The following is a 25,575-nucleotide window of genomic DNA, read 5'->3' as shown; positions in this document are numbered from 1 at the left end:
AAGATCTTCCCCCAATGGCCAGACAGAAGAAACACTAAATAAAGTCAGCCACTGCCCAAACTTCAAGGCGATCCTTCTAAGGGTAGGTTTATTACACTGCATTGCAGGAATTGAAATAGGCTGGCCGCTGTAGCACATGCCACGATGATCGACAGAGTACTACAAGATGTACCAGGTGCAATTGATTTTTTTAATTTTTACATCGTTTGCATTACAAATAAAAGTGAAAATAAAATACATTATGGAAGCCAGATTTTCCCTCTTGAAATACAATGGAAATGACAGCCAAAAGGCCGAACAACTAGTTTTTTTTCCCTTTCCTTTTCACCTGAAGACGTATTAAAATTTAGCTTTTATTTATATTTTTAATTCAAATTATGGACAAAGTAAGAAATTACAGATTATAACCCATCACCCGTCAGAAACCTTCTGACTTCAGATATCAACTACACAGATCACATCAATGTACGAGGGTCGCTCATTAAGTAATGCCCCACATTTTTTTTCTCAGCCAATAATGAAGATAGAAAAGTGTACTTTTACATGCTTGAGATTTGATGTTTCCCGCGTTCGTGTACGGAGTTTCAAATGATTCTAACCGATAGCGGAGCTGTAGTGAACTGTTAAAATAGCGTCTGTGAACGACTCTCGTTACAAGCAACGAGCTGTAATTGAATTCCTTGTTGCTGAAAAAGAAACGGTGGTGAACATTCATAAACGTTTGTGTGCTGTGTATGGAAGCTGTGCAGTCGATAGGAGCACCGTTGGTCGCTGGGCTAAGAGAGTTAAAGCTTCAGGAAGTGAAGAAACCGAGCTCTGGGCGTCCTGCCACAGCCACCACTCCAGACATGTTGAACCGCGCGGATGCCATTATTCGTGAGGATCGGCGCATCACAACTCGACAATTGGCCCAACAGCTTTCAGTCAGCAATGGAAGTGTGATTGCAATTATCCAGGCTCTCGCATATTCGAAGGTGTGCGCAAGATGGGTTCCACGAAGTCTCACAGCAGACCACAGGATTCAAAGGAAAACGATTTCTTCTGAATTGTTGGAGCGTTTTGATGCTGAGGGAGAGGTCTTTCTGTCCCGGATCATTACAGGTGACGAAACCTGGATACACCACTTTGAGCCAGAGACAAAAAGGCAGTCAATGGAGTGGCATCATCCTCAATCACCGAGAAAGAAGAAATTCAAGACAACTCCCTCCGCCGGAAAAGTCATGATGACTGTCTTTTGGGACAGTGATGGGGTCATTCTTGTGGATGTGATGCCAAGAGGTGCGACCATCAATTCAGACGCGTACATCAGGACCCTGAAAACCCTCAAGAAGCGTTTTCGACGAGTTCGGCCTCACAAGCATCCAGCAGAAATTTTGCTCCTGCACGACAATGCACGCCCTCACACAAGTCTGAGAACCCGGGAAGAAATCACCAAATTGGGTTGGACGGTGCTACCCCATCCACCCTACAGTCCAGATCTGGCACCCTCCGACTTCCATCTCTTTGGGCCACTTAAAGATGCTATCCGCGGAACAAGATTTGAAGATGACGAGAGCGTGATTCAAGCAGTGAGGACATGGCTACGTGCACAGGACAAGAGCTGGTACCGGCAAGGCATGCATGCACTTGTTCCACGCTGGCGTAAAACCGTACAAGTTGATGGGGACTATGTGGAAAAATAGTATGTGTAAAGGAAACATTGATTTATATTGTCACTAAATTTGAGCCATCTTGAATAAATATGTTCTGAGGAAAAAAATGTGGGGCATTACTTAATGAGCGACCCTCGTATATAACGACTGTGAGAATTTCCATTAAACTTGCCTTAACAAAACTTCAATAAATCCGGCAGAAATTCTGGATGCTGAAGAAGTGATAAATGTAGCGAAGTAGTTTCCATCTTCAAGTAGTAGATGAAGTTGCTAAACTATTTGCCAGAAACGAAAACTAACAAATCACGGTTTCACAAGATGCGATTGGAAACTAAAACTTCAATACTTTCAATTTGTAATCTTGCCTACCAGTACATGTAGTAAAATGTTCATAATATACAACTCAATGACGTCACAATATGGCGAGCTGTTGTTTCTGTACAGCACAAGCCAATGTTAATATTATCTCCAAAACAATTAGTACAACAGAAACACATTCTAACGGCAAATGCGACGCACTATTTCAGAAACATAATAAGATGCAAGACAACTCACATAATACAGGTTACAGCATAAAAACATTAACAAACATTACAGCGATCAAGGAAGCCGGGAAGAATGTCTGGACCAAAGACAAAATAAGAGGAAGTAAACAAGTGTAGGTCCACTCGTCATAACGGTACATGATTAGGGGGCTGAATGTGGGACAGTGGGATGGGTAAGACAGTAGCACGCAAACAAAGCTGAAAAACGTATACAACATTTTTGCCCTGAAGTGACGTCACATACAAGGTTCAGACGAATACGAACATTAAAATGGCCGGCTCGTGTGATCACGTTGAGGTGTTTCTGGACAAGTTGAGTGGCTGTCAATGTCTCAAAGGCTGCTTTGTACAGAAATACACAGACCTATAAAATGATATCTTAAAGATCTCGTAGAACTTTCACGCTGAAATGAAATGACAGATTGAAACACAACTGCACGCATGACTCACACAGCTGCATCGGAGATTCTATTTCCGAACACAAAGCTGGAACGCATAAACACATCGCAGTTTATCGTACTGGTGAGTGTTCTAACACGCCATCAAGGACAGAGTGCACTGCCACTGACCATATCAAAATAGAATTAGAAGTCGTAATTAAGGGGAATGCGGTCGTTTCATTAGAAGGCGTAGAAACTCAACAGCAAGCAACATTTCGTCACATGACTAAAACTGTAACTAAGACGCCATCAATATTAAAATAAAGAATATATGTGAAAAATATACGATGTTCTATTAAACTCTGCCTATTCTACGGTGGTAGACTAGATCGGCAAGTCATCGTTAAAACGTATGTAGACTCTGTTTCTGTATTAATGCGTCGGTGGGAAATTCACTGGTGTTATACTTTTCTCGCCCGATAGTAAAGGGTAAGCAAGGATGATGTAAAAACAAAACGTTTCCGGTACTTGTGGGTTATCGGGACACCGCTTTAAAAATAGGTTAGGTTAGGTCAATGTGTGGATAAATGACATATACTTGAAAGTTATTATATTTCATTTCAAAAAATGACAAATTATTATATTTTATTTGGAAATGCATGAGATGTTAATTGTCCGGAGGCAAAAATTCGCTTACATATTTTAGAATCGTTTTAAAAATATCGCCGTTATCATTTGTATACTGATACGCATGCGCAGTTTTCCGTTCAATCGAAGTCCAGATATTCGACTCTTCCGTTTTGTGTCCCGATAACCCACAAGTACCAAGTTTCCTAATCGATAGTTTTATCATGAACTCCCTTCTTATTTCGGTTTACAAGCAATATTTTCCTAATGTGATGCTGAACTAAAATTTACAGGAGACCTACTCATATTATAATATGTGGAAGGCGGGCCATAATGAATTTAAACCACATATGGAATGCATTAGCTACGATAGATACGTCCTTTTAGAACTAGCTGATTATCATCACATTGCCATTTCTCATTCGACGGCAAATAGTCTGAACTTTTAAGTCATCGTCGTTAAATAAACGAACCACGATTCTCTCACGTAACTTGACGTCAAATAGCGTGCCTAAATCACCACAGCAAAGATTATATAAAAACACACTGGCAATCGACATCTGCAGTCCTTAGGCAACACAATGGCTGCTCTGTTAATCTAAGGTTATCACACGATCCTCAGCAACAGGAGATTTATTTTATAAAGTTTTGGCTTCTGTGCATTAAACTAGAAGTTATGTTAAATTATCATAAACATTTTGATCCAAAATAAATGTTTCTTCGATGCAAATAATTTATGTAACAAATTACTCAAACACAAATGATTAGTGCCGGCGTTGTAAAGTAAGTATTAAAGAACATTCACTAACTTTAATTCAGAAATTTCGTCACCTGGTTATCTCTTAACTGACATTAGGAAAGGAGTTAGATTTATGGTAATGTAAGAGGTCAGTCAAGGCTGGAGGTGAACATAATATAAAAATGATAAGCATTTCGATTAAAACTTGTTTTTTATTCTTATACATGTTTGTTTTAAATGATGTTATAACCCAATGACCATTACAGAAATTACACACCATTTTCAAAAGCTGGCAAAATGATTAGGAATGATGATGATTTGGTGGGGATCTTGAAGGAAGAGGTTATGACCTCCTTTCAGGTCCTATCCAAGCATTTGCCTGGGGGACGTGGGGGAAATCCAGGACAGGTTAGCTGGTATCCTGACTGACATTCAAGCCAAGTACACTTAAATACAAGTGAAATGTTGTGCAAATAATGCTACATGTTTGGTTTTCAACAGTTTGCTCTTGGTAACACAAAGTGGCTTCATGTAGGTGTTTCTTCCACTGCAAATAATAAATTGAGACTACAGCATACACAATACATTTTAATCTCAAAACATATTGCAATAAAAGCATTGAAAGCTATTATGACACACAGAAAACAAAAATCAGAGAGGGAGAAATTAATCAATTTTTTTTTTGTTCACCACAAACACAAAAGAACCTACAATTTAAAAATAAAAATGAGATTTCTTATAAATTTAATACAATATACTTCCTGCAAAGGATAAAGTGGTGTCATGTTTGTAATAAAATTATCGCAGAAGCTATCTCGTAAGACTTCAACGTCACTGTGTCAATTACCACCACTGCCGATCATACCAGCTTCTGTCATCAGTTAATATTTGCAATATTTATTGTTGACCTCGGACCTAACAGAGGACCGAATGGAACAGGAGAACTGAGGAGGCCATGGACCAAATACGGACCGGAGAGCCATAGAAGAAGATTTATTGATGTGGCAATGACCAATCATCTCAATCATTTTCTTCCTCAGAGGTCTCTTCGATGTTAATCATAATCTGTTTCCCTGTTGTCCATCAGATTCTCTGTACACCATATGAGGTGAGATCGGAAAGTTTCCAGACTGCGCGTATAAAAACCCGTACACTTATCTCAGGTATTAAATTCATCCATCACCCTCGAAGTAGTTCCCCTGGGAGTGAACACAACGATCCCAGCGCCGCTGCCAAGCCTGGAAGCATCCCTGGAAATCTTTCTTTGTCAGCCGGTCAAGCACCATCTGCGATTCTGCCTGAATCTCTTGCCAAAGACTCGCCAAAACGGCTACGGAAACCTATGAAATGCTAAAGCAAGCATTTGGGGAGTCCGCAATGGGTCGTGCACAAACTTTTGTGTGGCATTCACGTTTTAAAAATGGCCGAACCTCTGTCGATGATGACGAGCGTTCTGGACGACCATCTTCGAGCACAACGCCCGAAAATGTTACGAAGATTCGGCAGGCCATTCACGAAGATCGACGTCGTACCATCAACGACTTGTGCGACATTGTTGGGATAGGCTATGGGACCTCTCAGCTGATTCTAAAGGAAGAACTCCACATGCGACGCATCCTGTCTGAGGACCAGAAGCAGAATCGACTTCTCGTTTGTCAGGAGCTCAAAGATCTTGCAAGAACCGACCCCAACTTCCTTTCTAAGCTCCGTGTGACTTCTTCCTCTTCCCAAAGATGAAAATTCAGCTAAAGGGAAGGAGATTTGAGACGATAGAAGAGATTCAGGCAGAATCGCAGATGGTGCTTGACAGGCTGACAAAGAAAGATTTCCAGGGATGCTTCCAGGCTTGGCAGCGGCGCTGGGATCGTTGTGTTCACTCCCAGGGGAACTACTTCGAGGGTGATGGATGAATTTAATACCTGAGATAAGTGTACGGGTTTTTATAGGCGCAGTCTTGAAACTTTCCGATCGCACCTCGTACATCATTTTCCCACAATGCTATTTTACCTGTAAGTAGCGAAACTTCGTTTGTACCATTGTGTCTACATTCTATAACAAAATTCCATAAGATTAGTAATCGAACGAATTTCATGTCTCTTCTCGGCAGTCAATGAATAAAAATAACAGACATGCAGTTACAGTAAATACTAATCTTCATGGCACGGTGTTGAATGATGAAGAGGATAGCGTAACCTAATCCTTCCTTCAGCCGTGTTAAAGTTTCCTCCTGAAGGACACTGTGATACGGAACATTGTCCGTTACAATAACTGGTGGTGCTTCTAAATTTGTGAGAAGTTGATTCAACATCCAGTGCTCAAAACTCTCCGCATTCATAGAATCCTGGTAGTCTCCCCAACTTCGTACCTGAAATAAAAATTAAAATTGTTCCAGAAATAAACCCATTTCATGTTAGAGCATGTAACATAATGTACCTGCCATTTGTTGGTGATTTCTTCTTAACAGAATGGCTAGTGCTATCAGTGCACATTTTGGATTCACTGCCATTCGCATACACCAAAAAATTAATACTTTCAAAACACCAATATGACTCGCAGCAATTTGGGGCAGCTGAAGAAGTTGTTGCCTGAAAAATAATTAGAAATATGATTCCAAGGTACTAATATTTAAATTGCCATTGATAAACTACATATCGATTACTTCCAATATCCAAGTATTTCTCCCAAATATGAACATACATCAATATTGGGCAATAAAGAAAAAGACAACTAAATGTATTCAAAAGCAAAAAGTAAGTTTTATGAACACTTACTTGCTATGAAATTTCCCAAAGATGAAGCCTGTGTAACATAGCATGGCCCACCATGAAAATTTATGTTATTATCCCTATTGCCTCACAAAATGCTCAAGGTGACTGATTCACCGAAATAAAAACATTACACAATTAAGTCTAATAATATAATACAATATTATTTTAAAATATATTTTACTATAAAAATATCTGCTGAAGAAGAAACCAATTCTTACCTGCCAAAATGTAAGTTTCCGTCATCGTATTTAGACGCAACTTCAAGTAGGTCCCAACACGCTCCATTATCGCGGTAATATTGGCAATGCTTTTATTTTCAAACTTTCTTCTTGAAAAAGAAAGCATATCTCTGATAGCCTTCATAAATTCAGAATTGCTTTTATGATGCCTTTTAGCCAAAATAAACTGAAGACGTCGGTTTCATCGAAAATGGCTGTCGAAGAAATTTTCCTGACATCAGACATTTACAGTCCAATACTTAACACTGGAAAAACATTTAAATACTTCATAAAAGAGTAGAAAGCAAATTACTTCAAAGCACGGCGTATTTTCCTTGGAGGTCTTACTTCGTGAAACGGTAAGTGGATTCACCCACAGCGGGGTAAAACAGACGACACTGCAGTGAGGCCACCATACCAGCAGAAACACCACGTACTCAATCGCGCTATGTTTGTGAGAAATTAATCTAAATAGCACACATTTTATTTCTTTCAATAGCAACTACTTTCAACAAATTCACTAAAATGAGAGTTTCTCAATTCAAAGGCAGTTTATAACGATATTTACAAATGTACGTCTCTGGTATCGTGCTGGTTGACATGGAGCTGTTAACACAGAAATACTAGTAACTAGTAAAGTAAGTAAATGTGACCAAGAAAAGTTCCATTCTTTCCATGCAGAATTTCAAGAACATACATTCGATTCCGAGAGAATTAATTCACTTCAGAAATTCCTATGACGGCAATGTTGGTATAAAACTAGAAATAATGTAAGATCAATATTTTTAAAGGCAAAATTGTTCAAAAGTTTAAGGACAAACCGTCGATATCATGGATCAGCGTATATGGTGTATGACACCTACATTACTCAAGTCCGAAAAACATCAATGAACATACGCGTGGATATTTAGAAAACGATAAAAAGTTGCAAGCACTGATAAGCCCGAACTACTTCAGTACAACGAAGTGCAAAAAAAGTCGCGTGTAGAAGGTTCACGGTGTACTTTTAACCGTATTTCCTGACAGCGTTAACGTACAGTTCTCTGTGTTCAATAAAACCCTGTATGACTAATTTCGATGGCCACGGTGGTCTAGCGGTTAAACGCTGGCCTTGTAATCCTGGGGTCTCGGGTTAGATTCCCGGCGGTGCCCGAATTTATAACTTGTGTTGGGCAAGGCCGTGGTCTAGGCAACACGGAGTTTTCCTCCGGGGGCTTCCCCGGTTTCTCCGTGGCATCCCAACAATTACTCCATTCACACACAGAAGAAGGCAATGGCAAACCATTCTGGATCATCTGCCAAGAACGTATATGAAAAGGATGGAAGGATCCTGTTCATATGGACCTGTCGTCAGACAGAACACTAAATAATATAATAAATAATGACTAATTTCATATCGACGAAATGAAACACTCAGGGATTTCAACTTCATATTTACAGGCTTTGTTAGCAGTATAATCACGAATAAAAATAGCAAAGCGACTTCGAAATTAGTAAATAAACACGTGTGTGTGTGTGTGTGTGCGTATTACATTATATACATGCAGCCTAGTCTCAAGATGGAGGCGAAGTTCCTCCTATACGTAGTTAACCATCTACAAAACTACACGGCGTAAAAACCCTGAAGATCAATAATTCACATTTTCAGCGCCGTGAATCCCTATATCTCATATGAGTTCCTGGTAGGGTTGTCATGCTGTTACGAATCCCACAAATTTCAAAGTTTGTAACTTCAGAAAACAAACGAAAATTTAAAATGGCGTTCAAAATTCCAGCCTTCCCCTGGCTCACAAAAGAGACACAAGAGAAAACTTGGCAATTTATCCTCGGAATTCAGTCTTTGAAGATGTAATTAAGATACGCAACGAAGAGTAGCAACTTAAAATTATCACATGACAAAAAAAAATCACGAGCACTGGAAAGTCTATGTCAATACAGAATGGATCTTTGGTATTCAGCTGAGTGCCTCGATGCCCTGAACATGACTTCTACAACAACAAAAGAAAAGACTCGTAATTACTAACCGTCCTTATTAAAATCGAACTTGCAACACATTTAAATTATCACCAAGGCAAAACAGCTTATACGCATGACCTCCGCCATCCAAAATTCAACAAAAATTAAGAACACAAAATCTGTTAAAGATTGCAGGCGCCAGTGTAATAGAATCGGACACGTACAATACAGTGTGTCTACGTTTATGAACTTTCTTTAAATCATTCTGTTCATACTTAAAACCTTGGTCGAATAAAATCAAGAATATCTAGACGGTCCGATTCACGAAGCCTGCAAAGAGATGCAGATATAACCGTACGGTTTGCATCTTCCTTCTCATGTACGTGGGGGGAAACAGTAACAAATAAAAACTACTACGCAGCTCACAACTTCTCGTCTTCTTTAAAAAATCTAAAACTATGTAAATATACGGTCTAATTATATGCTGGACCTACATTAATTTTCTAGTCATTTGTATAATTTTTTCGAATCATTTAAGGACAACTTTATTGAAATGCTTAACTGAGCATTTTCATGTTTCAATATTTTGATTAACCTTGCCACGTACGTCATATGGTCCATTTACATCGAATTGCATATAAACATGCTACTTATGCAGCAAAAAGTGTCTTTATGTGTGAACCACGCCCTCTTAATGCTATTAAATATTAGATCGGCGCGTTTGCCCGTACAATTCATCCAAGACCCGAGTGGCATTCGAACCAGCTACTGCAGGTTTCGAACTGTCCATGACTGTAATAATAATTTAACTGGTGGCAATGAGATGGAGATATCTTAATTCGGCACACTTTTTTCGCCTGCCAACATTATTGGTCGATCGGAGAACATTTCTTCCGCTACCAATAGGCTATATACAAAACCTGAAACTCTGTTAGTGTCCAGTTTGACATGTCAGGTTGGTACTCATTCATCGTTAGAAGTATAAATTAGTCATCATTAGTTGCATGTATTTTGCTTACGTAAGAATGTGCGTCCATGCGGCCGTTGAATACGTAGTGATGCAACATACTGGATAATGACAGACTGTGACGGAAACCAGTTTTCAGATGCTCGTTCGCGGCCCGTGACCACGTTAATCATTTTATCTTGTTCGAACAAGCGATATCATCCTGATGAAGGCGTTTTCGGTGGCAAAATAAGTCCTGTATGACGAGTTTTTTGCCCATTTTATTATGGGAGTGTCTGCAACTTTGTCCTTGTCGACCTCGTGTGAGAAAGTAAAATTAATAACATTTTGACAACAGACGTTACAAACAACAATTTTTTGCTCCAGAAGGTCACACGTGTTTTGTGTGAGGGCATCACTCAGAAGACTGAAGTGTTCCACTATTAAATACTTCTTCCTCACACGTGTCTTAAAGGCCTAACTCCACGGATCAGAATGCTTAAGCTATCAGTCCGCTCAGCTGGTCACGAAATTTCCCACTTTTTATAGAACCTAAATGTGTTCATCAGAGCCCGCCACTGGTTTCTGTCCCCGGACCAGGTGAATCAAATCCAAATCGCCACACCCTATTATTTAAGATCAGTTTTAAAATTATCCTCCCATAAATGTCTATGTTTCCCAAGTGGTCTCTTTCCTTCAAGTTTTCCCAACTAAAATTTTCTTTGCATTTCTCCAACTTGTGGTACATGCGCTGACCATCTAATCCGTCTTTATTTTTAATCACTATAATAATATTTGAACCGCCACGGTGGTCTAGCGGTTAGAACGCTGGCCTTGTAATCCTGGGGGCTCGGGTTCGATTCCCGGCGGTGCCCGAATTTATAACTTGTGTTGGGCAAGGCCGTGGTCTAGGCAACACGGAGTTTTCCTCCGGGGGCTTCCCCGGTTTCTCCGTGGCATCCCAACAATTACTCCATTCACACACAGAAGAAGGCAATGGCAAACCACTTCTGGATCATCTGCCAAGAACGTATATGAACAGGTCCCAGTCCGAGAAAAGGATGGAAGGATCCTGTTCATATGGACCTGTCGTCAGACAGAACACAAAATAAAATTAAAATAAAATAATATTTGACGAAGATTACAAATTACGGTTTACTCCAGCTGTCTGTCACGTGAAAAGTAAATTCAGTACAGAAGTAAATGACCATGAGTACACGCTCATCTTATCTTGAAAATCAAATCCGTTCACCTTCTAGCTGGAACGATTGGCAAATTGGCATTCCTCCTCCTATTCCATAACTGTGGTCAGCTGGTGACAGAATTCTCTGGAATAAGAATGCGTCGTGCATACGAAGCCACAAAGAATTCAAAGCACTAATGTGTAACTTTTCAATTTATTCTTAGACAGAAACATTACAGATAAACGACACACAAATTATAACGTGCAATAATAAACTGAAGTAAATATAACGCTTTGTATTATTAGCCCAGTAGAAAGGTCATTTCAATTCATTACACCCATACATACAGTATTTTCCAAACTCGCTGTGCTACGAGGAGGTATCCTTTTCTGATCTTGATGACTATTTGTGTTTTTTCAGAAATTCTTTGAGTTTCTGTATCACAGTTATGCGTTTAAATCCACGTGAAAGGCAGACAAAACCGTTTAGTTTCTCTTAAGAACTTCTACTTTTAATGACAGTTAAAATTAGAAACACCACCAGACCCAGCCAGTTTAATCTCTCCACATATTCACAACCGATTTCTGCAGCGCACACATTTGACAGCCGACCTACGAAATGCGAGTCGTAGAATCAGACTTTTCTATTCTTTGCATTTAACGCATATTTACTTTTCGAACAAGATACAGTCAGTTGTCACTGTCACATAAAACTTCCGGTCCGTGTGAAACACAATCAAAATGCGTTTTCACTGCAGTCTTATCACAAATTTCCTTCTACAAATTCACAAGTTCTAGTTCACGCCACGTCTTTGGGTTTCACATTTGTGTCCGTCTTCAATTATATTAATATTAAATAAAGTAATGCAAATTTGTTGATGTTCGCACTACGCATACTTTACAACTGTCGTGCTGTTGCAAACAAAAGCATCGTCCCATATGGTTCTTAAATCTGTGGGTATGCAAAGAAAACAATTTCAACAGAAGTTTCAATTTCTGATAACTTAGAATGTTCTCTAGTACACTTAAATGTCATGAACAAAACATCAACCTTGAATATAACTTGTTCATGCAGGCTGTCAAACACGTTATTTTACGTGACTTCAGGATAAAAGAGGAGTCTCAGTTATCAGTGACAAAATTAAGTAAACTTAATAACGAAATGTACTTAAAGAATAGCCAAATCTGAAGTAATCCAATTTGTGTCGTAACATCCTATTTCTTTCTCTTATTACAGGGTCTCAGCATATACAGAAAACACGTAACAGGATGTCATATCAATTACACTGGACGTGATATTCTATTAGTTTTCTATTACGAATGATGAAATTCGCATAAATTTACATAATGAGCTTTGACCGGAAACAGTTATATACATTTTCATGAGCGAGGCGATTTTAAACTGGCTTATACTGAACGCGTTCGTAACAAAACCGGTCATTGGAGATTTTGATCCACCATCCTCCAGGCAAACACAGCATCTTCAGCTCTGAAGACATCTTCACGGCCGTGAGAACCTCCGATTCCAAATACAGAATCATAGATATTTTACAAGTGCTTAATTTCAGCAAACCTAATATGGCGGCCGTAGTGTTACCATTAGCATGAGATCCTTAAACATTGTATTACAATGATAATCACTTAAGCTGTTTCGATATTTCTGTCATTAACGGGAGACGGCACAAATTTTCCAAAATCGTCCTTTGCTATTTTACCTCAATGGCGTGGTTCGTTTACTGCAGATAAGAGTCCATTACTGAGAAGTTAAACGCAACAAGGACATCGTATTGATAAGTGTTATGAACTTCTTTCCCCTGAGTGTATTTCGTTAAATACACACAACAAAGAACGTTTCAAACAGAAGTTGTAACGCCCGACGCACGGGCCCATATTTTATTAGACTGAATGCCCACCCAAAACACTTTCTTGTAAAATAAACTGCTCTTTTATAAACGTCAGGTGAGATCAATCCAATGGTTACCAAATTCAACCTCTCCCCCTACTCACATCCAGACCACACGAAAAGTGCTGAGTGTGTTGGCGGACCACTTCATGATTTTTCTGCCTACTGTTTAGCAATTATAATGAACTATGCTATAGATGCCAAAAGTTCTTAACTTCATCCACAAGAATCCCGACACTTCCCTCACCACCTCCCTGTGATCTCCGTTGTTCCGTGGACCACATCAATGAATCTCACAGGCCACCGCCGATGTGGGTACCACAATATGGAAATCTCTCCATTAGACCTATTCTAATCAAAATAAAATTATTCATGAAGCTCTAAGCGTGCATTCGCCAATACCAAATTTCACAGAAAGCCGTCCAGCACTTTCAAAGATAAAACAAAAGCGAGCAGACAAACACAACCATCGCTACACGCGATCACTTTCTTTCACTCGGTGCATGAGTGAATGTAAATGAAGGGACGGTATCACTTAACTTCGTCTTGGTCATCTCTTCACAATTTACAAACCGCTCTTCAACAAATATTAACAGGGTTATTAAATCAGTAAAGATGATATGTATACATTTTAATCGGACTCAGGCGGATATGAGAGGACAATATTATAATGAATCTCAGACAGGAATAGGATATGCGGGTGTAAATTGGCTTCATTTGGCGTAAGTTTTAAACCAGTGACTGGCTTATACCATCGGGTTCAATAACAGGCGAAGAATTTCTTTACTAGCTGAACGACAACCAGCTTCTCAAGGAAGACTGATTCCGCTCCACAGAGTTAGTCAAAACGAAGTCCAAACACAATGCCTGGAATCATGTGAGCGAAAGGGCACCACAGAAGTAAAAATAAAGATAGCTGTCGTGCTGTAACATCAATGATTTAGCAAAACTGAAATGCTGTCGAGACAATAAATCGGTATGCGGGCATACGCCTCCACGTTTCATGACGTTACGTCTTGTCCAGTAAAAGCTGCGTCAGAATCGGACTTGCCCAGTAAGTAAATACTGACTGACAATCACGTGAACACAAAAATACACCCAACAATCTCTAGAACATTCCTATTGAGAAAAAGAACAAAATGTATCTAGCTTTAACAGGACCCTTTTCCTTAAATCCTATAAACATTTAACAAAACATCATTTTCAAATTCTATTTGAGTAAATGGTAACACTAGCCTTGTAAGCCTGGGGTCCCGGGTTCAATTCCCGGTGGTGCTCAGATTTATAACTTGTGTTGGGCAAGGCCGTGGTCTAGGCATCACGGAGTTTTCCTCCGGGGGCTTCCCCGGTTTCTCCGTAGCATCCCAACAATTACTCCACTCACACACAGAAGAAGGCAATGACAAACCACTTCTGATCATCTCTGCCAAGAATGTATATATGTATGAGCAGGTCCCTGACAACCTGAAGAGGTTGGGAGGATCCTGTTCATAATATATGGACCTGTCGTCAGACAGAACACTAAAAAAAATGGTAACAGTGTGACGATATCTGGCGGCCGTGCTGACAGCACGGCATAGCATTTCAGACGTGAAATCAATGCGTGGGTTGCCGCGTTACCAACTCCTACCAGCACAGCCGCTAAATATTCAACGTGCATCGATATTGACTTGCTCTGTCATTCCTGTATTTCCACAGAGCGTAACACGTTTCTTGTTTAAACTCCCAATCTTCTGTTCATTCTCATCTCTGTGTTAAGAGTGCCTTGGGTTTTCACAGTGAACATAGAACATGGATATTTCCTACTTCATTAGAGCCTAGAGGAAAAACACCGTCCTCAAAGCAATCGTGGAATATTGACAGACAAAACACCTCATTATCAACTTTTTCAATGATGTCTCACTCTCCAGAAAATCGGCTTACAGAAATGTATGTGTTGTGTGAATATTCTGGGTTTGAATACGCTTATGATGCAAACGCTACTTCACAAGTGACCTTGACCTACGTTTTTACAAGACTGAGGAAAATGGTTGCGTAATAAGAACATCACGCTAACACTATCAGTAAAGAATTAACCGCTTTTGTAGAATCCGGAGTTTCTAAGAGCCCGGAAATGGGTCTAGACTGTAGCTGGTTGATCCAGTCTCTCACCCTACTTAACAAGACGGCGTAATTAATGGTAGCTGGTTTATATGCCCCCCCCCCCCCCCGGGTACCGGTTTAATTCCGTTTTTTCTGTGGTGGATTATGCAGATTTATCCTTTCTGCAACGAACTTCAACGTATCTAAATGCTATCCTTATTCGGAGAAGTTCATGTGGTTGAAACCTCGTTTGTAAAAGTCGCGCGTATCATCCATCGCAGACGTGGAACCGCCTAGCTAGAGATAAAGTACACAGGATTTCTTTGTAGCCAGACAGGACACATACTTGAAGTATTTATTGAAAACATGCACATTTCCATGAGCCATAAAAGTATGTATGCATGCATAGTTTTTTTTAGGCAACTGTTCTTACGTTAAAGTAGCCTAAGGTCATAGCTGATTCTTAATACTGTTCATCCCCAGTGGCTGTCCCTGCATACACGATGGTTATTTAAAAATGGATATTGTTTTGAAGGTGGCTGTCTTCTGGGTTGTAGCGACGTGTAGTCTGGTAGAAGTTTACCAAAATTTCAGAGGTCTTTGCTGCTTCTATTATCAGGGTGATTATCCTGATAGTGGAGGCAGCAGTTGCAGTACGTAACGGTTGTGCGGGATTCATAACACGAAAATTTAGAAGGCATTGAATATTCTTCTTGTATAATTGTACTAATACTAATAGGTACTAATTGGTGGTCTTAGTGATGGTTATAACATTGCGTAACATATTATTATATTGGTTGATCTTACAGCTTATACACATGAATAAAAATTTGCAAGCCTTCATAAAATGTATAAAATTGTTACCTTCATAAAGGTAACGGAAAATGGGAATATTGCACAAAGAAGTTTCGTAATTTTTATATTTATCCATAAAATGTCATTCGGGTGATCTGATCAAGGAAGAGGATATAGACAGGGATGTAGCACGCACGGCCCAAAGAGAAATGCATACGTCAATTTTGCTCTAATTGCGAATTCATGAAACAAGTAATGGAATCCGTTCTGGTTTTATGTTGGTTGTTGCCTGAAGGGAAAAGACCACTTTCAAGACCTAGGCGTCCATAGGAGGCCAAGTTAACTATTACAATTAGTCTTAATAAGATATATTCGATTATGAAATTTCGGGTTCCATAAAAACCGGCGCATTTTTGGACTACATGCGTGAACATCAGCTTCGCTAGGACTCTGCCCCATACAATTGGTAACTTAGATAGTCAGTCAAACCTGTCAAACTACTAAAAATTCCGTGAGCCAAGTACGAAACCTGGGTGGCTTCTAAACCAGTTACCACTACTGCATACAAACGTGAATCTATCTCATCTTTCCTGTCCAGGATGTCTCCACTGCTACCCAAGCAGGTGTGTTGCATTTCTCAGTAATACAGAAGTGACACTACAAAAAGGCATTTTGTGACATGCCTCGCAAATTCGAACCATCAGAGACAAAGTACAACTAAATAACACGAAAACACGAAATCCTTGTTTTACTAAATTTCAATTAATTATTCTTTTAAGTTTTCATTAATGTATCTGGGAAATTAATAGTCCATCACTTTTTCGGTATGAATAGCCTACTGAATTTTCGTTTCGCCGAAAACACAGCCCAGTTCCCAATCCTTCTTCTACAATTAGTAAACCATTACCCGCAATTCGTTAATGTCTTTCACTTAGTACTCTTAATTTTAAATTAGCATTCATTATAGGCAAATACTATGTATGTAGACCTACAATAATTTACCTTCCTTCACTTTTGTGTATTTATATATATATATAATATATATATAATATATATAATATATATATAATATATATATAATATATATAATATATATAATATATATATATAATATATATAATATATATCGGCTGTTATCTTTAAATTAACCAGAAATTAATTTTCTTTTAATGACGTCGCGTCTGTAAAAAAAGGACTTAATTAATGTATTTTAACTGAATGAGTTTCAATGTCACTTTCACAATTCTCTGTATCAAGTGTGTTAAAAAGCAACACAAACTTCACCAGTGCACTGAACCACCCTCAAGAACGGCCAGTCATGATAGCAGCCTTTAAATCTTATTAGCGATCGATAAAACAAATAAATGCTTTCAGTTAATAGATAACCACGTACCAAAAACAAAGGCAGGTGTCGAAATGGGGCTCACTATTTTAAAACAACACAAATTGCCACATTTAAGTGTGTCAAGAAAACTCATTACTTGGATTATTTCCATTCAAAGTTGTGTAAACACTGATACATTGAATGACGCTGGTTATTTCTGAATAACCTAAATTTCTGTAAGGCAACTGCCAAGAACTGTCAGCTGGAGAGCAATTTTATAAAATATCTTTTTAACTTAACCCCTACATTCCTACAATAAATCGAAGAATTTAAATTTCATCTACTTATTTACGTTAGGTGCCACGAAAAGCCTTCCGGTAGCCATGAAATATTTGCGATTCTGTCCGATAACTATAAGCCATATATTTTACGATTACCTTACCAAAGAACACGTTTTGCATTTCAAGGAAATCAGCTTCGCAGTTAATGTTTCCAATAAAAACAAAGTACATGGTTTCGTGTTTAAAACACTTAATGCAAATCCCTCAGTACGTCGAAAAGTGGGGCAGAACAAAATGGACAACAGTACATGAACCGAAGTGCTTAGTTCAAATACTAGCTTAAGTACCATACTGAGAGGCCAAAAATGTGAGGCTGACACAACGAAATCCTGACAGTTCTCAGAAACTAACAACAAACAAGTTAGTCAAGAATTTAAAATCATAATCCATTAGTACCCTTTCATCAATATAGCTCACTGTAATAGACAATAGGGTAATATGACAAGCAACTTGCCATGGTATATTTTAAAATGCGTTACTGTAGCATTAGACACAAATGAACATCTATCCTACCCTTTCCTGAACCTATTCAAACCATAATCTCAAGTGATTACTTACATTATTTCATGTTAGACTGAATAACTCAGAAAGTGAATTCAATACCTGAAAAAATCACTGACCTATACGTATCATGATCTACCAAAACATCATGAATTATAGTTAGTAGTCAACAGGATGCTGCATACATCTGCTAAGATAAACTATCAAGGTCTCTTGACCTGTTTTAAAGCCAAAATTATTTCTGAACTACAATGAAGTACAATCATAAAGCAAAATACTGTGCTAATAAAATGCCACATAAATATTTAGCAAATGACTGCAAGCTCCTGTAATTAACTACAGGAGTACAAAATTCTGAATGTACAGATACTCTATGATCTCAGATTTGGTAAATACTGGCAGCAAAAAAATTTCACCTGATTCATGGCAACGTACAGACATTATAAATAAAATATTCCTTTATAAATTGTTTATTTTCTCAAACATAGCATAGAGAAATTACTGCAATCACACGAGTTAAAATACTGACTGCGATGGAAATTCAAGTTCTCAGGTTCATATACCAGTACACCTGTAACTTGGTATACAGAAGTTCAGTGGGACTCACCCAGATTTTCTTCAATGCATGTCTTTAGAACACCAATCGGAGTATATCATATCTGATTAATAATTTCAGTTTATACCTTTTCATATACCTATATAGAACGTTCAGTCGAAGTAAACAAATGACAACTATTTAACAATTCAACTGGACAATTTTTCTCCCCTGCAGCTATTCACTTACAACAGACTGTTTTATTCTGAACCTCTGGGTAGTGACCTGAAACAGGGTTGCCATGCTAACTTCGATGGATTGCCAAGGGCCTCAGTAACATTTTAACATTAGCTGGGATTTTGTTCACAGAGAAGAAGAGTTTCTGTTTTGCATCCTGCTATCTACTCTCGGAATCGGCAAAGATATTTCAGAAACAGAATTGTTCTTCAAACAGGACAGATTGGGCTCAAATTAGTGCTTCAGTTTGCACTTTGATGGCACACCAGCTATGTTTAGAGCAGGTCAAGGTTTCACTGTCAGAGTGAATCAAGTCAATCGGCAAACTCAAACTTTTCACTGCTCCTTCAAAGGAAAAATCTTGCTGACAGAAACCTGTTTCCTGAGTAGAAGTACTTCTAGTAGTAAATTTTAGAGAAGCATGACCCTTAACTGCAAAATCTTCGATCATATTTGCTCTGATATTACACTGGGGCATATTCATTCACTGTACCACTTTGAGGTTGGATGGTTAAAAATTGGCTACCTTAGACAAATCTTCTGAGGTCAATGAACTGAAGACTTTAATGCAAGGCACAATCAGACTATGGTTCGGCTAGCTACAAGAGAAGCTGTGGACTCAGAAGATAAATAAAGGAAAACTGCTTCCATTCCAACATTAAAACTTCTTCTGGAAGGTGACCATTCTTCATCGATGCATGGAACATCACCATGCAATTCTAGGAAAACATAACCTCAGAGTTAACCACTATATTCCACAGAGTATGCCTAAGTATAGCCGCATATAAACCTCATTTAACGTTGATGTAGAAGGCCTACTGGAAGATACTGCCAACAGCTTAAGGAAATACAAAATAAAGAGACCTAGATAAGGAAATAATCAGAAGTGAAGTTATCACAGTAATCCTCTTTGCAACCATCTACCTGTATCATGAAGATGAAAGTCAGAAACAAACTTTAACTACAGCATAATGTATGATGTAGCATGTCTTCAGCGGATACAAGCTTCAAGAACATTTCAAACATATTCCAAACCAAGACTCGCACCAACCAAAATCTGCTTCCAGTCAATGGCATCATTCAAGCATGTGACATTACACTGTGAAAACTCAACTTCACAGACACATGTTGCAATAAAAGGGAGAAGCTTAAACAGCACAAATTTCAACAAACCTGGGTTCTCCTCAACCACATCTCTCCAGTAATTAATAAAAACGAAATGCATTTTGCTTCCAGAAGACATTCCCAGAGGGAAATATAATCCAAAAGTATACAATGCACACATATACACATACATACGTAATCAGTGAATCATAAAACTTCTCTTCCTAACATTGAAGATTTTTAAGAAATTGCAATTTAAGAACTGCTTCAGGATAGATTTCAGATTTATAATTTTGACAGTAAACTATTCTTTAAGATGGGCAAACATAGTGAATTCTGGAATTATACTATAAATCTTTCTATGGAACCCATATAACCTTTAGTGGGATCAGGCTTCTGGGAAACATAGTACGCATGAAAGTCTCTGATGCAGAGTTACCATCACAGTTTTGCCAAGACAATCTGGGTCTTCCATTAACCTATGGCATATGGAATTTATAACATACGAGAAAAACTATCTCACACGAAAGTTCAAGCCATATGTTTTTGATTGGTAATGTTCAAACTTTTATGAATGAAGCACTATAAGAAGTCAAATTCAAAAGCTTCATTAACAGAAAACATAATCCACAAACTGCCAAACTTGAAGCATCAAGAGACGTAAAAATATAGGACAATGTCAGTGAATACAAAAACACAACTTAACCAAAATGTTGTTGAAATACTCCCAATTTAACATTATTTAGTGAGCACTGGAGAAGCAAGATGTTAAATCAGTAATATATATCTACAGTCATGATTCATTATGAAACACAGAAGGTAAGACAAAACCAACAACACAAAACCTTGTCTCAGTTAACATGACAGACAGTTTTAGTTTAATTCTCCTCTCCTACCACTCCTTTCAAAATGTGTGGTAGAAATGTTAAAGTCTGTCCCGCAGACATATGATGTTATCACTACTGAAATGCTGTCTGCCTACCAAACCCTATAAAAAAACTGACAGTTGTTCTCAACAATCATGAGCAAACAATATCTTACTTGACAATTGTGACTTGACAAAAATTACCGCCCTGAGTCACACAAGAAACTGAAATAATATTTTCCTCGTGGGTCATCCATGAAGTTGCTGGCTAACATGCTGTTACAATAAATATGCACCAACCCAAGTTGTTTGTAAAGACATAACTTTAGTGAAACCTATAACTATAGCATTTAACAATACTTATATAATAAATACTAACAAATATGATGCTCCAAATCATTACCACTGCTAAGAATAACATAACACCTGTTTCATTCTTTAAAAAACATATGAAATGACACCAAACAAGGGAAAAGGTTAGAAAGCAGAAACAGCACTTCCATTTATGCAACTGTGTTTACATCGCCTCTCAACTTACCTGGAATGCTGTATACCACAACTTCCAACAGCTAAAGGGAATTCGAAAAGTCACTGTTCAGTTAACCACAATCTGCCAATATTGCCAGTCCGTGTCGCCAAGTCGTTTATTACAACATAACTTCAACTGCACAGTGACTTTTCAAACACACTGTGTACCATCAAGAGAACGAAAAGAAAATTAATTGAACACAGTTTTAATCTGAAAGGCCACCATTCAGTATGGGAGATTTTCTGCACAGTCAACTAATTACTTAATAAAATATTAGAATGTCATACGACAAGTCATTATCAACAGTATTATGTTACTGGATAGTTAGCATTTCTTCACATTCAGGAGGTCTTGGGTCTAAATAGGCCACAAATACTTCATTCCACATCCTTTTCAATTCATTAACCATTGTAGAGTCTTAAATGCTGACACTGTCATTAAACAAACTGCAAACAGTAAAATAAACAATGCTCCTGAAGCCACAACAGAATAATTATATTAAAAATGGCAGGACCAAATAAATGTTAAGTTCATAAACATGTACTGAGCATCTCAATGTTCTGAAGTGGATAAAATAATATAATTTCAGAGTTCATGCAGCATAAGTAGGAATATCTCCCGCCACCAAACTGAATATTAATGATTAACTTTAAGTCCCATTCAACACTACATAACGTATGCTGTTCAAATAGAATCAATAACCTACAAACCAACACTAATTACTTTATAAATCATGATGTGAACTTTGAGTAAAGAAGCAAAATGACTGTATTAGTCAAAAATGCTACACTCTAACAATATTAATTAATGAAAGATGCAGACAGTAACATGAAGATTCAAAGAAGTGATTTTGAGTTTGCAGAGTTAGAACACAAGACCAAATACATTTAAATACAGACTTTATGCAACAGGTCTAAAATTCATGAAAATTACAGCATTTAAATAACTGAATTTCACGTCACTTATAACTGCCCTTTGTGCAGAATATCTTTTGCTTCATATGAATGTGGAAGTCTACCTACAACATGCAAATGAAGACCTAGCTACATCACAAATTAACAGGAGATAGGACCCATACCTCCTGCGTAAGATCACCAGCCTGTGGCACACAGTCATCTGGGAAGACAACTGCATCCTCTGCAAAAGATGTTCCCGCAGTATTGCTGGAGGATGGACAAGCATACTCTTGAGAAAGTTCTGATACAGAAGCATGAATCTCTCTATCACTATTTGTTTCCACAGGCAAAACTGTAGCACTAGTTCCAAATGAAGAACTTGGTATAGCACCATCAATATTTAACAAATATGCTGTAACATCTGAATTATGAGTATGTATCCTGTTGTACCGACCAAGAGCATTAAGGTCTTCAAAAACTTCCCTTTCATAATTAAGAAGAACTGAGTCTAAGTTCTTGGGGTGTACAAACATACGCCGTGGTATAATGGCAGGAGCATGTGCCCAACTTGTTCCACCAGTTAAATCACGGATTCCAACACCTACAGCCGGTATGTCATAGCCAAAGTAAGAGTCTGGATCCACATGCAGAAGGCTTAAGAGTAAGGCCAACTGCAGAAGTTCATCTCGATACATTTTCTTGAGACACTGCATCGCTAGTGCTTCTTATTAATGCCTTTCGTCAGTATTTTTGAATGCCCACAAGGGGCCAGAAAACAATACAGTTAATACCAAGTCATACATTAAAAAAAGGTTAGTCTCAAAACCTGAAATCAAATTCAATTATATAACACACATTCACTTCACTCATTAACCTACAACTCTTTTTCTTGAAAACATTCTCCTTATTTTGAGTCTCTTTCTCCAATTCCTACAAATACATTCCACTAAATTTCACTATAAATAAGGCAAACACTCTACAAGTTCAACAGTAACTCTACCAATTCCTAACATTAAACCTCCCAATTTTCAAACAATTATCAAATTAATCTCTCTTCTACAACTTTTTAAATCCAACCTGTCTTCAGTTGGGTTAGAAACACTGTGATTAGCACAAACTTGCCAAGAAGGTTACAACTCACTTTCAAACACTGACAACTGTTCTTGTCATGCCAGAACGGGCACTTCATTTTTTCTATAAAACAACATAAAATACTGTGGTATGTGCATCAGTAACGCAATGACATTAAATATGTTAGTAACAGGTACTACAAAACTATACACAAATGGTATTGTCGCTGTCAGACCGGCAAATTATAACGCCAGAGCAAGCAGAGAAGCTGGAATTTGCTTATTAAACCACAAACACACTAAATTCGCGTTACACTTCCGAAGAAACAAACTTCACCGTAACAACAGCAGAACAAAGGTTATTTCATATAATCAGCCGAACTCTCACTCCGTTCGTCCACTTGGCTATCAACTTTTCATATGACTCAGCAGTTGGGCAACACTGTGCACACCACTTACTCCACACGAGTGCGAGTCGAAAAGCATTATGGGAGTATGACGAAATATTCTTATTTATTGTGTATTTTATACTATTGAATCTTAAACCTTTAACACAGTGCTTTTGTCTCACTAATTTTTACTTCTAAACTGTAGCATAATTTTATTCCATAACAAGATAATTATTGTAATTTTAATGGAGTCATCATTTCGTGAAGATCATATGGTAGTGACAGCGTTGCCGTACTACAAAAAAATAGTTCTAAAAGATGTGAAATTGTACTTACCTGCTGTTTCTTAGGTGGTGATAAAGGAGGTCCAGGTGATAGACTCTTCATCTGAGGCATATCCTCAACACCCATCATATTGACTTGGTTTGTCTGTAAAGAAGTAGGCATTTCTTAAGTGTAGGAAATGTGGCGATACAAACCCCACAAAAATATCTAGAATTATTTTCCAGTATAAAACACGTTTCTGTTCATGATCTTCTTAGGTATCATGCTAAATACTTTTTTCAAACACTTATTTGAAACTTGCAATAATGTCAGCACTGTATTCCTTTTAATTTCCCAAAAATCTGTAAAAAAAACATACATTGCCTTCTACTTCCAACCGCCTCTCTTGCTTCCAGTCAAGGTTATAATTACGTCATTCATATCGTGCAGAGTGCATAGATATGGACATTGTATCAAATGTATTCATACGCCGAAGATAACAAACGAAGCATTGTTGAACACGTGCAATTTTCGTGTCGAAATTTAATTCCACATTTCTGACATGATCTCAAACTGTATGTGTTTTTTAACATTTCTTTAGTTTCTGACACTCACCAATGTTCCTTGTAAATATGTCTGATGAACTACATAATCATAGAAATATTATATTCAAAAATTAATGAAGAATGTAACAATGCAGCTACCAGTTAACTAGCATAAATACCGTACCAGTCTTTTAAATTAACCAATCAGACAGCAACACGATGTAGCAAAAATTAATGAACTCCATTCGGTCTTGTCACTAGAATACAGAACTTCAGCCATGAAGATGGAGGCAGACTGTTCTTCCAAAGCATTTCTATCTGTCAATAATTCCACACTGCGAATCACAACCCACAAGACCACAGACTTCACCACTATGAGAACCACAACTCTCATCTTGAGGGTGGGGGCGCTTAGGAGGCATTGCCCATGTTTCATACCACTCTCTGTACAAAAAAGTGCCAACATGGCAGCCTAACACTAAAATGTTCTTGCTAAAGTGCCTTAAATCATGCCATGATCATTTCCTTCCAGATCTTCTCCAATTCACTGTTCGGTAGGCATTCTAACATTCACTGAGTATGCCATCTGTTTTTGGACAAGTTTCATTGCCCTGATGATGGAGACAGCAAGCACATCAGAGACACCTTTTTGACCTCATAAATTTTAGGGAATCTTTTCACTGCCATGTGGGATAAAGCTTTTCTTTGTGAGTTACATATTAAAATTACTTAAATCATAATACTGAGTATGCTCATGTGTGAGACAGCTTTTCAAGGCATAGAAAATTAAAATGGGATAATATTAATTGATGCAGAAGACAGTCATAATAACTTGTAGTTGAATGCATATGATAATACATACAGCTCATAACAAGCTGCAGTTAAAAGAATAATGAAATGTGTACATCACAAATGGCAAGTGCTATTTCCCCTTTACGTTCTCTTACCATTTCCTTCATGCATACTACATGTGTGGGAAGTTCTTGATTTAATCATTCTGATAGTACTGGATAAAGAAAACTGTGGTACTTTCATTTTAAGCTCTACAGAATGTAATTATCCCTTTCTGTTAGTCTTCTTTCTTAGATACATGTCTACATCAGCACCTTTCTTCTCTTACATCCTGTCCCTATACTCCCCTCAGAGTGACAGAAAAATTTCATGTTCATAAAAACAACTGA

General features: G+C 38.0%; 1 protein-coding gene across 4 annotated transcripts in view; it reads right to left on the bottom strand.

The window, feature by feature from the left end:
• Positions 1 to 24,307, bottom strand: part of cnc (NFE2 like bZIP transcription factor cap-n-collar) — a 146,843-nt gene extending 122,536 nt beyond the window's left edge. Inside the window, exons 1-2 of one of the 4 annotated variants that reach the window (XM_022063635.2) lie at positions 24,229 to 24,307; positions 23,922 to 24,014 (exon numbers count right to left, since the gene is read on the bottom strand). In XM_022063635.2, the coding sequence (XP_021919327.1) occupies positions 23,922 to 23,999 (78 nt within the window). In that variant the 5' untranslated portion in view covers positions 24,000 to 24,014; positions 24,229 to 24,307. Of the gene's footprint in view, positions 1 to 22,308; positions 23,630 to 23,921; positions 24,015 to 24,228 lie in introns of those variants that run through there. The other 3 variants (XM_022063632.2, XM_022063634.2, XM_022063633.2) reach the window with 3 other exon arrangements.
• Between the last annotated feature and the right edge of the window lie 1,268 nt (positions 24,308 to 25,575).

This window comes from Zootermopsis nevadensis, unplaced genomic scaffold (genome assembly GCF_977971745.1).
Source record: "Zootermopsis nevadensis isolate Lab colony 2312 unplaced genomic scaffold, Znev_1.0 Znev_ptg000020l, whole genome shotgun sequence".
NCBI classification, from domain to species: Eukaryota; Metazoa; Arthropoda; class Insecta; order Blattodea; family Termopsidae; genus Zootermopsis; species Zootermopsis nevadensis.
Note: the sequence above shows the minus strand (reverse complement) of the source record. Positions and strands in the feature narration are given on the sequence as shown.